We start from the raw sequence: 16,449 nt of genomic DNA on the forward strand, positions 1-16,449 counted from the left end.
GTGAAGATTTTTTTATGGGTATAGACAATCTTTATAAACTGGACTAGAAAGATAGAAAAGGGTGCAGAATCATAAAAGCAAAACCAAAACCAAAGTGCAAATTCTATGGATTTACTAAATTTATAGAAGTGGGTTTGGAAGGAAGGAGGTGCAAAGAACCCTCTTGGATAGAATAATACATCATACTCCTGCTTTTATTGTATTCTCTATGAACCTCTGCAGTAATTATTTTGGTTTCTGCTACCTAAAATTAAACGCAGAAGAATACTGAGTAGCCAGCAGACCTTCCCATTGCCACTTAATCTGAGCTATGACTTAAGAAGATAAAAAAAAAAGCATGGTTGCTGTCTGCATGTGGAAACAGGAAGTGTTGCCTAAAAATCCTCTAATGGTTTGGGTTGGAAAGGACCTTAAAGATCATCCAGTTCCAACCTCCCTGCCATGGGCAGGGACACCTCCCATTGGATCAGGGACACCTCCCATTGGATCGGGAGCTCCAAGCCCCATCCAACCTGGCCTTGAACACCTCCAGGGATGGGGCAGCCACCACTGCTCTGGGCAACCTGGGCCAGGGCCTCACTGTCCTCATCATGAAGAAGTTCCTCTCACTGGAGTGAAAGCATAAAAAAAGTATTTTGTCTGTAGTGAATAAAAATTGTCCAAACAAATCCCCCTTGAAAAATAAGATCAGAGTTTCTCCCTTGTTCCTTCTCTTCATATTACCAGATCCTAAAAAAGGAAACTTTGGAGGCATTAGCACTATCATTTGAAGTTAAAATTACAAAGTGACATAAATATGAAAACTAGCTATTCTACATCACCAAAACAAAGAAAATAATCATCTGGAAATATAACTAATCAAAATGCTACACTATTAAATCATAAATGTAATTTCTTATGTGCTTTCAGACAAAAAATTTTAGAATTTAATTATTAGTATTTTTATAACAATCCTGAAATTCCATTGAAAGGTCAATTCTGTGTTCAGTTCTGGAGTCCTGAGCACAGGAAAGACATGGACCTGTTGGAGTGGGTCCCGAGAAATCCATGAAGATTATCCAAGGGCTGGAGCATCCCCCATTCAAGGATAGGCTGGGAGAGTCGAGGCTGTTCACCGTGGAGAAGAGAAGGCTCTGGGGAGACCTTAGAGCAGCTTCCACTACTTAAAGGGGGCCTACGGGAAAGCTGGGAAGGGGCTCTTGATCAGGGAGTGCAAGGGTAGGACATGGGGCAAGAGTTTTAATCTGTAAGAGGGAATTAGATTAAATATTAAGAAGAAATGTTTTCCTGTGAGGGTGGGAAGGCCCTGTCCCAGGTTGCCCAGAGCAGTGGTGGCTGCCCCATCCCTGGAGGTGTTCCAGGCCAAGTTGGATGGGGCTTGGAGCCCCTGATCCAACGGGAGGTGTCCCTGCCCATGGCAGGGGGGTTGGAACTGGATGGGCTTTGAGGTCCCTTCCAGCCCAAACTGTTAGATGATTTTTAGGCAACACTTCCTATTTCCACATCCAGAAAGCAACCATGTTGACTTAGAAGCATTTCAGCACCAGCAAAAACTTTTGTTGGCTGATTATCCTGGGTATGTGTGAAAGAGTGCAGTCCTGCACAGTTAATGCTTCTGGGGAATATTAGCGCCTGTAATAATTTTTTAAAAATTAGAGGAGCAAGCAAGTAAGATATCATAATAATATTACTTAAAAACCACTACACTTTTCTGGAAGAAAGGCTACAAAGTGTGAAAATGGTAATTTTTATACTTGGATTAACTTTTTATTAACATTGATGTTAATTTTTTTTTTTTTTTGCAAGAACTGTAATTTGCATTTGGCCTGTTGCCAAAGTAGTGAACTTTATCACCCACTCTTGGCATGTGCAGATAGATGGCCCCTTCTGTCTCTTTTGCCATTTATAGCTTATATTGCTAGGAAATCTTAATCATGCTGCTTGGAAGTGTCTGCTGGCCCATCCACCTGCTGCCAAGCTATTCCACTGAAAAAGGAATCCAACTTAGCTTCAGAAAACAGTCTCTTAGCTCTAGCTAACATAGAGGAGAAAAGGTCACTGTGCTAAGGCCACCCTAGAGGACCATATGGTGTTACAAGCTGCATCATCAATATTGCACTGCTGTTGATGCAACCCTAATACTAACCCTGGAGCTCCACATGTATTGGGCATAACTATGTTTTCCAAAATGAAATGTGCAATATAAACCTAGAGTAAACTACAAAATAAGCAGAAAAGAAAAATATTCTCTTTATTAATGAATGTTATTGATAGCTGTTTTCTGTTAAAACTATATAGATTTTAAGAAAACAACTATAACCTTCTCTAGTTTGACAGAAAAAGGAAGAAAATCAGTTAATGTGACAGTGCAGTCTAGTTGCTTATCAAGAAATGTTCTGTATGTTCAAATTTCTCAAGTGTCTATGAGTCCAACTGCTATTCATGCAATAGTAGTTGGAAGAATGTAATGTGGGAGTCAAGTGAATTACAATCCTCTGATGAACTTAAGCTCCTCATAAACATGTTCAGTCATTTGCATTAGTAGAAATGTTGAAACTTGTTTCATGCATGGATAGCTCCTTTGTTGATTGAGTTCCCATTATTGTCTCTTTTCATGGGAAAAAGTAAAGGTCTTTAGTTGGTTAGACTTCAGTTCTGTTTTGTACTCTGTGATGAAAATTTGTCTGAAATTTTATTTGTAGATTTTTCCAGGTGCTGAAAGGATGAATAGCTGGTTTAGATGATGGAAATTCTGGTGGAATTCTAAGTCTCGAGATCATTGCAAATGCTGTGTACACATACTGTATTTATGAGACATATCCACTCAGAAAATGGCAGCAAATATGTTGGTAGAACTTTTCCTAATAATGGCATAATGTAGATCACTAGTGTAACTGGTTGGTACCCTAACACCTGAACTTTCAGCTGTCAGGACTTCTTGGACCAATGTTTTACTGAGTCATAAAATATAGCTCCTGAGTCCCTGTTTAAATGATCTAACTAGAAGTGAGGTGAATTTCAAAGTCAGTGGTGATGCACAAACTGTATTCTAGTAAATTAGAACTGTTAATGTTTTTTAGTCTTGTTTCCATAGGCTGTTTTAATCGTGGTATGTTTGTGCATACAAAGAAGAGTGAGAGAAAGAGAATCATTCTCTTCAGTAATTTTTTGACCCAATTTAAATCCAGCTTTATAGAGAAAGAGGTATAAAATATTAAATTCCCATGTTTTCTGCAAATCAGCAGCTGCATAGAGGAGACCCTTTGATATTGCATTAGCGTAGGTTCAAGTAAATGTTTAACTCCAGCATCTCGCTGATCCATAAAGCTTAGCTGTGTCATTTGGAGACAGCCAACTGCTAACCAGACAGGGAGACTCGGAGGCGACTGGCTTGTTCAACACATGCAGGCCTTTTGGATGCAATTGGAACACTTTTTCCCTGAAATTTGATCTTGTTTGAGCACTGATGCCAAACACAGGAGAATACCAGCTTCCTACATGGCGCAGAGAGCAGCCTTGGGCCAGTCACTACCTGATCCATGAGCCTAGCTAGTCCATGGACACAAGCACACCCCCCAAACAGTCACAGCGTGTGTGAGGAGCAAGGCAAAAAAAGGCTAGGTAGCAGATGGGAGGTGGTGACAGTAGTGCAGGGCTGGGGAGAGAAACCATGGAGTGGATCTCAGACTGAGGACGGTGCTAGCAAGGTTTACGTAAGGTCCATGAGGAAGCCTGAGCGTGCTGGAACACCCGTGGGTACCATGGGGGCGCTAAGTCATGGAGTAATTCAGGAATATAGACATATTGTAGAGATAGGAAGAAGGATCTTGGGACAGGAATGTCATGGAAACACAGCTGAAGTTTAGGACATGAGGAGTTTAGGATACACAGGATCTGGAATCCAAGCTTACTTAGTGCTACTTCTCATGGAAATGCTCATCTTAAATTCAAACCATGGTTTGTCCATAGTGCACAACTTATCAGATAATTAATTTGTCTACCTGAGGAGAGTGGAAGGCTTAGTGCATTCTAGTTGAGTTGGAACTTGTAGCTGGACATTTTAGCCACGGAGTTTCAGTGAGAGGAACAGGTTACTGTGACATTCTGTCCCATGAAAAGAATTGTGTTTGCTATCTTAGCTTTTTGCCTTTGCTGGAAAATTATAATTTTCTCACAAACTAGAAGCAAGACTAGAGGTATCCTGTGAGCTTATTGGCTTTAGTCCCTGTTTTTCAGTCGTTTATTATAAACCAAATTCACACAGAACTAATGGAAAGTTAAGGCACAGGTCATTATTCCACTGAATATGCTTCAGGAATTAAAAGGAAGGTGTTCCCTACATTTTTAGTATTTATTGTAGATTTTAAATAATTAGTTAGTAGAAGTGATATTCACCTTCAATGTCAAAGATAACCATCTCATCAGACTTCAGTTCTCTCGCTGCAGTTTAAATGGCTTTTAAATCTTCCATGTTTCTTTCATTTGCAATAGTTTTTCAGCTTCAGGTAGGAATTATTATTTTTGTAGTTATTCATATCTGACATAGTATACTCTACGTACACTGCCTTTTATCCAGGCTTGGGAGGATTTGGTATACCAAACATATCATTTATGTCTCCATAAGATGACCGGGGAAGAAACAACCCGTAACAGCTATTCAAGTTTCTGTATGATTCATTGGTCTATGTTATAATCTTAAAGTGTTAACACTCTAAGACTTAAAATATAGCAGAGTTGGGCAACAACTAAGATGCCACCTTCCCTTTTGGGCAAAAAAAGTCCCACTCAACTGCCAGCTGTGAGACTGTCAAATAAAACGTGCTAGCTCAACAGCATGTGTTCTAGCAACTACTGTATAAATCTGCTGTACACAATGTAGTGGAATTATGAAATATATTCCCACCTAGTTTTGTATTTCCAGGAGAAGAATCAAAATAAATAAGAGATTCTGTTAAAATATTTTTCACATGTTTTTAGAAAGAATCATCTTGGCTCAGCTTCAGGGGCTTTATTTTTAGGTGCTTATTTCTGGTCTTTTTCTGAGATGCTGCTTTTAGATAATGAACTTCTGCCAAAAAATGCCTTCCTGGTATATAAAAATACGAGAAAACCGTGGCATTTCAGAAACACCCTGTGGCTTTTTAAGAATAACCTCTGTGTGTGTTTTAAATGTGATGATGTATTTGCCTAGTATTGCAGTCCTACTTATTCTATGTAATTAAGTATAAAATAAGAATCTATAAAATATATTTATCTACATAGCTTGAAAAAAAGAATTTACATATACCTGACTGCAGTGAGTTACTTGCAGTCTAATTCTGAGAAATTATTTTTTTTTGTGATGTGATTTCTTTTACTATGTAGATTGATAGAATGATACAGGGAAAATTGAAGCAGAAGGGGTTTTTTATTTGCCAGGTACAAATAAAAGGGAAGGACTTTTACACAGCAATTGCTCTTTTAGAGGATGGTTGCCTTACAGGTAATTCCTTGTGCTAAAATTATGTGCCAGCCACCTAACTTTGTGGGAGCAACACCAAGTGTATGGAAGATTAATTGGGACTAAGATAATGCAAGAAGCTTGTATCAAGCATATTAGAATAAAAATTGTTAAAAAGACAGGTTGTTCCAAGCTTGGCACACAGGATGACGAATCTTGAATGTGTGAGAAGGCCAGGCCGGGAATAAGTGAATTGGAGATATGGCTGAGAACAGTCATGAGAGAATAGACAAAACCAAAATCATCCTGTTTGTCTGAAGGTTGGAAAACCGAGGAACTATATAAAAATCTGCTGAATGAGAGAAGCCAGTAGTAGTAGAAGCAATAGTAAGACTTTCCTAAGTTGACTTCCATATGCCGTGCTGTTTAAAGGAATATAGTTAAAGAATACTGCAAGGTCTGCATCTCCTTCATCTGCTGCAACCTTTGAGAAGGCTTTGTAGCTCCTTATAGTTGCACTATTGATTGCCGCGGTTCCTGCTAAAGCAAGAACAAACAAGCTCCAAGGCATAAGTAAAATATATTCTATGCTTACTGAAAGCTGTCTCCACTTGGCAGTGTCTCTCATGCAGGACTAAAAGCTTAAATTCAGTTTGTGAGAATTAATGCTTTATTGCCATTTGCATACATTATTGCAGCAAACATTTGTATCATCGAGAAGTGAAATGAGGAGAAAGACTCCGTGATGTCACTAGGTGTGGCCAACACACTGGAGCTGGTTTGGGGAAGGAGAGAACTAGCTGAGCAATACTGAATCAAATGAAGTAAAAGAAATAAGGCAAAGTTTCAAGAACAAGGAATTATGTTATCTTCTGGACAAAGTTGCTGTGGCTGAGGTTGGATTGGGGAAGGAGAACAAGGGAGCAAAAGGTGCAGAAATACATGTTAATGTGAATGGAGAACTGGAATTAAAGTTGCACAGATAAAAGACTGATAGGACATGAGGGGCTGAGTTCAGCATATAGGAAGGCATTTGACCTTGTAACTACTCTGCAGCAGATCTAGCCAACAGTGTGCGCAGGTGGTCAAGAAGGTCAACAGCATCTTGGCTTGGGTTAAAAACAGTGTGGCCAGCAGGACCAGGGAAGCGATTCTCCCCCCATACTCTGCACTGGTGAGGGAGCACCTTGAGTATTATGTTTAGTTTTGGGCCCCTCGCTATAAGAAAGCCCTTGAGGTCCTGGAGCGCGTCCAGAGAAGAGCAATGAAAATGGTGAACAGGTGAATAGGTCTTACAAGGAGCAGTTGAGGGAGCTGGGGTTGTTTAGCCTGGAGAAGAGGAGGCTGAGGGGAGACCTTATTGCTCTCTACAACTACCTGAAAGGAGGCTGCAGAGAGGGGGGTGTTGGTCTCTTCTCCCAAGTGACAGATGATAGGACAAGATGGAATGGCCTCAAGCAGTGTCAGGGGAAGTTTAGATTGGACATTAGGAAAAATTCCTTCACAGACAGGGTTTTCAGGCACTGGCAGAGGCTGCCCTGGGAAGTGGTGGAGTGCCCATCCCTGGAGGTATTTAAAAGATGGGTAGAGTACGTGCTTGGGGACATGATTTAGTAGTGGACAGGTATGATTGGAGCTGATGACCTCTAAGGTCTTTTCCAACCTAATGATTCTATGATTCTAGTTAGGCTGAGAATAGCCTCTAGAAGAAAACACTGTAGATTTTTTTCATTTTTAGAAACACTAAATTGTCAGCTTTTTAGAGACACTGCTCTGCTCTCTTCCCCATACAATGAACTAGGCATATCTGCTAGTACTAATATGACATATGACCTGTCTTTACTGGCCCACAAGCAAGGTTTTAAGCTGCAGAAGCAATGAGCAAACAAGTGAAGTCCATTGACACAGGAGTACTAGGTCATGAGGGGAAAGGGGGATGGAGAAAGTGAAGAAACTGACCTTGCTATAAATGGTGCCACAGCCAGTCAGGGCAGGAGGATGTGAGCTGGCATAAGGCAAGACCCATGACTGTAAAAGAACGGGAGTGCAGTGACTTCTTCTGCTGTGTTTGCATCTAAGGTGAACTAAACTCTAAGCACATAGTGGAGTCTCAATAGCTCCAGGCAAAGATGATGCAAGATGCTTCAAACTAAAGTTAGAGCTTGGGTTTTGGTTCTTTCAAACGTACAGAATTTTATCAAGGTTTCTAAACAGCTTGCTAAGGTTCAGCTACTCTTAAGGGTGTGCAAGCCTTGCCTGTAAAGTCAGGCCAAGTTATGGCATTCATAGAAATTTACAGTTCTCAATGTGTTTTAATTCAAGGATTTTATGTTGTTCAGAATGGAACCCAAGGAGAAGTTTAACGTGCAGAATCAAAGAAAGGTGGTCCTCCCACCTGCAAATTGGTATCACTGTGCCTATTACATACAAAGCATTTTCACAGCAAATGGTTTCTAAAACTGTAATACAAATTAACATAAATACAAACCACAGCTACTGAAAGCAGCCAGACTTCTGTGAATGTGCACAACTTCCTTTATTTCAAGCTAAGGAGAAAACTACATTTATCCCCTCCAGACTTATGATATTGCAAAGGCAATATTGATAAGAAGGAAAACTGATGCTTGCTATGCGTGGCTCAACAATGATAGCAGACAAAAAATTGTCAGTCACATTAGGGAGAATTTAAGAAATGCAGGTGTGTGATGCACTGTCTTACTTCATAGTCACAAGGATTCTGACATAATAAACAGTGTCACAAAGGCATAGGAAATGACTGTACAACCGTGTAAAAATACAGGTCTTCCACAGTACTCTCCAAAACACACTGCAGATGTATCTTTTTCACTAAAAGACATTCATCACGCTTGAGGAGAAAGGCAGGCTATGTTAGAGAACTCAGAAAACAAAAGCTTAAACACTGTCAGATAGCTAGAAATTTTTGCTCATAGTAGATTTAATCTATTTTATAGAATACCTCTAGCCCAAGAAGATTATAACTGGTATCAATCTAGTGTATATTTTCAGACTAATCCATTTTTAGCTTCAGCAGAAGATTTGTTAAAGGTCAGGTAACTTTAAGTCCGTGTTCTAAGAACATATAGATTTCTAGTGAGAAGTGTTTGTTGTAATTACAAACAACTACATTTTCCGATAAATAGGCAGTTATTAATGCCATATTTTAAAGGAATATAACACACAAAAAACCCTCAAACCCCAACATGTTGATGATCAGACAGTTAATGTTACTTAATTTTTTTAGCATAAGCATTTTTTTTAAATGTTCATGATCACTATTTATGTTTGAGAATATATTACCTTTTTCCTTTCCTCCATATGCATTTCCTGGGGTGGCAATAAAAGAAAGCAACAAAAATAAGAGAAGTTGCAAACTTTTCATTTCTTCTTTCTCTGAATGAGAGTTGGGGAATGCACTGCTAAATTCTGCCAAGAGATGGGAAAAGAAAGAGTTATCAGTGCTTTGCAAGAAATTCTTTGCCTATTAATCATTAACCTTGAATTCTCCTGTCCACAGCTCCGGTCTTTCCTTTTATGGAGTGAAAAGAGAATTTGCCTGGTTCCAACCTCTTCAGTTTTATTTGATGTCACTTGTGGCAGAAATGATTTAGAACTGGATCCCCCTACCTTGCTCAACAGTGCTCAGCTCTGAACACAGCGGAATTGATGGCATTTGTTCTCTGCTAAGGGCCATGGGCAGCCAGCTTGGGTTTCGTTGGTCAGCAGCTCAGTCTGAACACATTGCAAAATAACCTTAAGCACTGAAGCTCAGTCTAAATATTTCATTAACACAGACAAATCCCAGTAAGGGAAACATCAAAATTCTCTACATAATAAACATTTCTCTTATTTCAGCGATAAAATTGGTACCAGATTTTGGATAACAGCAAAATGCTTCCTTTGATATTGACTGAACAGTTTTTATCACATAAGAAATTCATTAATGAAGCCCAATTGACCAAGATTTTTCTCCACTTCTGGTAAAACAATCATAAGGAAGAGTATGTAATAAATGTAGGAGCAATGCTGTCCTCTAGGCCTTATTAGCATTAGTTTGGAGCATGATCGTTTTCTCACATCAGTCGATGTTCTTGAGACACATTCTAGCTCATTTAAAAGGAATTAAGTGCCAATTATGATGTAGCCGTGGCAGCACAGGCTGCAAATGGACCTGCATTCCACTAATCATTGGATTGTCAGCTTATGTGGGTTAAAGTTGCCAACCTCCTTCTCTACCTGCATACCTGAGCTAGTGTATAATTAGCCAGATGGGTCTATACTATGTGTCACTTGTGTGCTTTGACAGCGTTGCCGCATTTTCCTTAGTCGTAGGTCTCTGGCACAGTAAACTTTCTCCCAGGTTCTGAATGATTAAGACAACCTCCAGTGCTCAAAAGTGGGTAATAGTGTAAATTCTTTGGTTAGCTTAGTTTGTTAAGGATTTGCTGTAGGTAATATCAGATGGAGACGATATTTTAAGAACTCTAGAACTATCTGTGTAAGACAAAATGACCGAAACAGAGCTTGTAAACTTGAAAAAACATATTGTGAATATTCAGTGACCCCTACATTTTTTTTAAAGTCTATCATCATACTTACTAAATCTAGACTGTGTGAAGTGGTAGCCATACCATTCCAGCCTGAGGAATTTTTCATTGTTCTATTGTCTTTATAATTAAAAGCTATTTTAAAGTGTCCCAGCTAAAAGTTTTTTCTCTCTTTTAGAGGACAGTAAGTCTCGTGGGATCCATAAGCCATAGCAGGACTGGTATGTTAGACTACAAAAAAAGGTATTCTCAGCAAGGAAACTCTGCTGTTGTGCTCAATGCATTGTTTTGGCATACAAGAGCATGCTTGGTGGAGAATGGGCCATGGTGTCGGATGTTGCACAAATAAAGGAGAAAAGCATAGAACATCTCCTTTCCATGCTCACTCCAAAGAGCCTCAAGTTTAGGATACAGCAGGTAGCTAGAACACTCCATAAGCAATCTGTAAGTTCATACCAGTCACCACAGTTGGCAGTGATATTGGCACACCAACATCTAAAGCGTTTTCAAGACTGATCAGTGTGTCTGTGTGTGAAGGTATATTAATAAAGAGGGAACACAGAAACTGAGGTGATACCATCATAATGGTGATGATAAATACCCTTCACAGCAGTATTTTTTATGGATGTGAGCAAGAAAAGGATTTGCAGTAATTGAGACAGGAGACAGAAGGTGGACAATAATTCAGACTGTGGTGGTGAACAGGAAATGCTGTATTTTAGCGAAGTTAACACTAGTGGAAACTGGTGTGATTTAGCATAGCCTTGCTGTGAGCTTAGAAAAATGTAAGTTGATGACAATGTAAAGATTACGGAACTGACTGACAGGTTGAATGACGGTGCTAGCCACGGTCATCAAGAAAGTAGAGAGCATTTAAGGGAGAAAGAGTATAAGGCCTGTTTTCTGCAGACAGGAATTGTTCTGGAACAGGGTGGTATGTACAGAACAGACTGTTAGGTCTTTGTAAGGAGATTGTTTGGAAATAAAGACTACAGGGATCAGTCTGTGGATTTACTTCTCACTAGAGAACACATGTAGTAAACCAGAATGGCATTATAAGCATCTTATGAAGAATTGCTTAAAGTGGTGAAAGGAAAACTGGGAAAAGGAGTTGCAAAACGAGGAGGAACCTGCCTTCCTCCCTGCTATCTACATGACTTCATTTGACAATCCTGCATCAGTCATTGCTATTATTAATTTGTTTTTTCAATGTTGACAGAACATTGGCAATAATGGTGAGAGCACTGAGCAATGTTGTGGGAATAATTGTACAGCATGCAAATAAGTGATTCCACAGTGTGTATTCAAGATGAGTTTATGTAGCACAAAATTGCATGCTATGGCACATTAGTCCACAGAGAGCAGATTGTGTTCTGGAGGGAGGGTCTGCTCGCAGTGGTCTCTAGAGCATTGGGACACAATGTGTTTTCAGTGTGTGGGTTTGGGTCCCTAGGTCTCTTCTCCATTTCATTTACTTGAGTAACTCCAATTACTTTTATTATCTACTCGTAAAGAAAAGAATGGCTCTCCTGCAATCTAATGGATATTAGAGTTAGAAGACTCCTGATAAATAATTTTTGTGTGAATCCAAATATTGAAATCATAACCTTTGCCATCTTCAACATGTTTATCTGATCATATGATGATAGAATCATAGAATCCCTAGGTTGGAAAACACTTTTGAGATCATATCCCTAAGCACTTCATCTCCCCATCTGTTAAATATCTCCATTATCTCAATCACCTCCCTGGGCAGCCTGTTCCAGTGCTTGATAACCCTTTCAAGTGAAGGAATCTCTCCTAATGTCCAATCTCAACCTCCTCTGGCACAACTTGAGGCCATTCCCCCTCATCCTCTCACTTGGGAGAAGAGACCAACACCCCCCTCATTACAACCGCTTTTCAGGGAGCTGTAGACAGTGACGAGGTCTCCCCTCACTCTCCTCTTCTCCAGGTTAAACAACCCCAGCTCCCTCACCTGCTCCTCGTAGGACTTGTTCTCCAGCCCCTTCACCAGCTGCAAGCTGAAGTTACCTATTTTGCTTCAGCAGCTCTCTCTCAGCTTGTTTAATCGTTAAGTTTGTTTAGCATATACAGTTTGTGACTATATAACCTAAATTGGTTTAGGAATTAATTCCTTACATAAAAAGTATACAAGAAAGAGTCTGGTACACTATAGGAAGGGAAAGAATGGAGAAAGGTATTTGTCAGAAGGGACTGTGCAGTAGCTACTCAGAGTTACCTGCTGCAGGTTGCATCATGTACTGAAAGGGCTTTTTTTTAGCCACATTTAAATCTGTATGAGGTGAAGTGAGGGGAAGCTGAAATATTCTGGGTGAAAATCACTGTAGAAATAAAAGGATCCTCTGGAAAAAAGAAGAGGATGCACTGAGGCTTCATATTAGTCTCCTGGTTGATCACAGAGAATGCTGAGTTAAACTGGTTATTTCAGAGATACTGAGAGATATATGCTGCTTCCCCAGGTCAATGTGAACTCTGAGACTGCTCTGCTACTGTTCTGGACCACTAGCAATGACCAAATTTCCAGGACCTGAAGGCAACTGGAAAATCAGGGGCCAGAAACCTCGGGGACTATAAAGAAAGCTGGTTAATTGATGTAGGAAAATGAAACCTGGAATATGGAAACTACATGGTGTGCTGATGCAACTTTCAAGAGTAAGTGGAATGTTCAGAGTTTGGTATGTTTGTTACTTGTGCTCTGGATAATGCAGATGGATAGTTTGGTATTTGGAAAAACATTGATTCTTAATAGAAGTCTGAAATTAGCTTCTTAAATTTAAGATTTAAATATATTAACCATAAAATTTAAAGGATCCATTAAAAAGAACTTTTTCTTCTACCAAGTAAGTAGATCTGATCGCTCTTTTCTGTAACACCTGGTATTTGCATATTACCTCGTTTCCCACATTGAAATCACCTACTGTACTGATACGGATTTTATTTTTAATATTACATTAAAAAATAGATAATCCAAACTGCTCTTCCGTGGAACAGACAGAACACATATTTTGTATTGCATGGAAACTGGTGCTTTGCCTAATGTTTCATACTTTGCATGAAATAGAATCTTAAATACAAAGTGTCTGAACCCGAACTTCTAGCTTATGTTGCTGTGTTTATATCTAGTTTGCATATACGGTAAAAGAGCTTGATAACCTTGTCTCTTCTGCTAGAGATACTACTTGTACACCATATATCCAGGAGGTATACTCTTAATCAGAAACTCCATCTGCTTCTTGGCTAATGTTCCAATTATAGTTAGACCTCTTGCACATATTCACATCTGTAATAAAATCAATGGTTTCACTACTGAGAGGCAGCATGTGACTAATGGTGCATTGTACCACACAAGCTTTTGCTTCAATGCATAGTTCTACTCAAGTTAAATAAAGGAACACAGAGCAGAAATCTGTCAGGCATACAGTCTTTTTCTTTTTCCTGAGACCATACTGCACATCAAGATGGTTTCAATCACCTGAAGACCAATAATACTGTAGTACAAGATGTTCTTTCAGGTTTAGAAGTGATTTTATGGGCCAGAGCTTCAGCTGGCATAAATTGGCTTCTGTGCAGCTATAATGATTTTCACTAGCTGAGGATCCACCCTGTGCTCCTATGATTACCCACTGGCATCTGAAAAAAAGATTCACATGATAGATATGCTAACACATCTGAGATTATAGAACAATAAAATTTTTATGTGGTTGAATTTTTAATGTTTTTTTTTTAATCCAGAGTTTATTCTGCTCGTTTACTCTTTCCTAGGATTTTTTTTAGTATCAAATAACTCTGAGGAGACATTTTTAGATGGACATTTGTGTGTGGATTCATGGACTGTGTCGAACATACAGCAGCTGCAACTGAAACTGAAACTTCCTTTTAGAAACGGGTATAGAACCATCAGACTTTTCAGCATTAAATTCACAATTAAATATTTCACCAGAAAACTTTATTTTGTGATATGAAAGAAAACCATGTATTTGCATAAGCATAGGCTTGTGAAATACGAGTTTCATCTGCAAGATGCATTTCATACCCTGTAGCCCCTGATGCAGTAAGTCTTGTTCCTGGACTCATCATCCAGAATGTCATCTGGCTTTCCTTGGATGTGCAGTTTTTACTATGCATTGCATTCTTGCAATTTTAAATTTACTTCCAAGTGTAATGGATTCTGTATATGTGTGCCTTTTAATAATTTTAAAAATACACTCCACTGAATAATTTGTATTATACACAGCTGTAAATAAAGAAGAGAGGCCAAATACAACTGCCAAGCATAAATATAATTGTACAATAAGTGGGTCATCTACTTCTACTTCCAACTTTTTTAAAAAGGCTTTTTTTTAGCTTGTTTCCTTCAATGTTAGCTTATTGCTTTTTGTAGCAATGCATTACTTAAGTTTTGTTAAGTTGCCTTAAAGGAATGCTATTTCTTCATAGAATCACTTGGTTGGAAAAGACCTTTGAGATCATCGAGTGCAACTGTACCTGTCCTCTACTAAACCATATCCCTGAGCATTTCATCTACCAATCCTTTAAACACCTCCAGGGCTGGTGACTCCACCACCTCCCTGGGCAGCCAGTTCCAGTGCCTGAGAACCCTTTTGGTGAAGAATTTTTTCCTAATGTCCAATCTGAACCTCCCCTGGTGCAACTTGAGGCCATTTCCCTCTTGTCCTGTCACCCATCACTTGGGAGAAGAGACATTGGAACTGCCCAGTTATCAAGCACTGAAGCAGCTGCCCAGGGAGGTGGTTGAGGTCCCATCCCTGAAGGTATCTAAAAGACAGGGAGAAGAAGCGCACAGGGAGATGAAGCGCTCAGGGACATGATCTAGTAGTGGACAGGTATGGTTGGACTCAAAGGTCTTTTCCAACCAAGCAAGCTATTCTATTCTATTCTGTTCTAGTCTAGTCTAGTCTATTCCAGTCCATTCCATTCCATTTTATTCTACAAGGGAACCTGTGAGGCTGAGGTTAAACAGGGGAGGCACACCTGCTGCGCTGGGTAGGAACCTGCTGCTATTCCCCTCCATCTCCTAAATTTCTCATTTTTCTCGGCTTATGTGTCTGTCTGTCTTCCTTATGGGTACACTGTGTTCATCTGGGATATGTCTGAAAGCTTGACAAATCAGAAAAGTGCAGAATAGGTGAAACAAATAAAAGGAAAGAATAAATCCCAACAAATCTGGGCTGCCTGTGCACTTGCATTATGTGCAGAAAATTGTGTGTTTGCACATTACTTCTGCCTTTAAATAGGTGTGGGGCTGGTCTGCTCCCTGACTTTCATAAAAATTAGTTCTATTCTTCAATAGACCGGGCTGAATTTCTGCATGGTTATACACGACTGGAAAGGGTAGTACAACTGCAGAGTTTTTTCCACCAGTGTTCTGTATTGGTTTGGATTTTGACTGTTGTCAGTGCCCTATTTCAGGGGTGATTGTGTGACCTGTAAAATTTTGCGTTGGATTTATCATCATTAAAGCAATTTCATTCACAGAGCTGTGATTATAACAAGTAAGAAAGCTTCTGTGAATCGGCACTGCGGTGTCAATACTATAAAGAATAGATGTGCTTTTGGAAACCAGAGTGCCTTTCCTTCCTGTGGCTGTGTAAGAAACAGCTAAACACGTGCAATGAACCTCATTGGAAGGCTGGGACCCAATACAAGCTCCTTCTCCTTCCCTCCCCCTAGCGACTGAGCTTGTTTAACAAAAACAACACAAATGCAATGCCTTTTGAAGCTGCCTTGCTTGTTCACCTCCCTCACATCAAACAGAAGCACATCTGAAAGAGGTGAATACATTGTAAACCAAACAAGGCTCTCTCCCTTCCCCTTCCCTACTGTACTTAGGAGGGGAGACTTCTTAACAACAAATAGAAAACATGCTTTCTTCAAATATTGATTGATGGTTCTTATGGATAAAGAAGACAGCAAGAACAAGACAACTAAGGCTTATTGTAGGCAATGTATTTGAAGAGGATATGCTTGAAAGCACTTACAACAAAAGGCAAAGAACCATGCCAAAGTAAAGAAACTTGAAAGACACTAAACATTCAAGTGCTGATTGATGATGACTCTTACGAGTTAACATGCTCCCCAGAGCAAAACCTGAATCTCTGTGGAGCTGCTGTCACTGAAATTGAGTCTCTATGAAAAGGGAAGGAAAAACAGACAAGAAAGCTGAAGGAAGAAGAATAGGATTAAAATACACAGAGTAGATACAAACAAATAGCTCTGAACAATGAAACAAAAATCTCTTTGATAATAAGGAAAATAAATTAGAAGCACAAACCCATTATCTGAATAGACAAAAGTCTTCACAGCACAGCCAGACTCATCAGGAGTAAAATCATTTCTTATGTACCCAATGACTGCATGATTTTCAATACCTGAGTTTGAAACAAGCGGTTCTGGCCACCA

The 16,449-nt window shown here is 39.5% G+C and overlaps 1 protein-coding gene across 1 annotated transcript in view; it reads right to left on the reverse strand.

Moving 5' to 3' along the window:
* The window catches only part of LIPC (lipase C, hepatic type), a 58,196-nt gene extending 49,279 nt beyond the window's left edge, over positions 1–8,917 (reverse strand). Inside the window, exon 1 of the mRNA XM_069866420.1 lies at positions 8,759–8,917. Within this exon, the coding sequence (XP_069722521.1) occupies positions 8,759–8,840 (82 nt within the window). The 5' untranslated portion in view covers positions 8,841–8,917. The remainder of the gene's footprint in view (positions 1–8,758) is intronic.
* Between the last annotated feature and the right edge of the window lie 7,532 nt (positions 8,918–16,449).

Source organism: Phaenicophaeus curvirostris, chromosome 12 (assembly GCF_032191515.1).
Source record: "Phaenicophaeus curvirostris isolate KB17595 chromosome 12, BPBGC_Pcur_1.0, whole genome shotgun sequence".
NCBI lineage: Eukaryota > Metazoa > Chordata > Aves > Cuculiformes > Cuculidae > Phaenicophaeus > Phaenicophaeus curvirostris.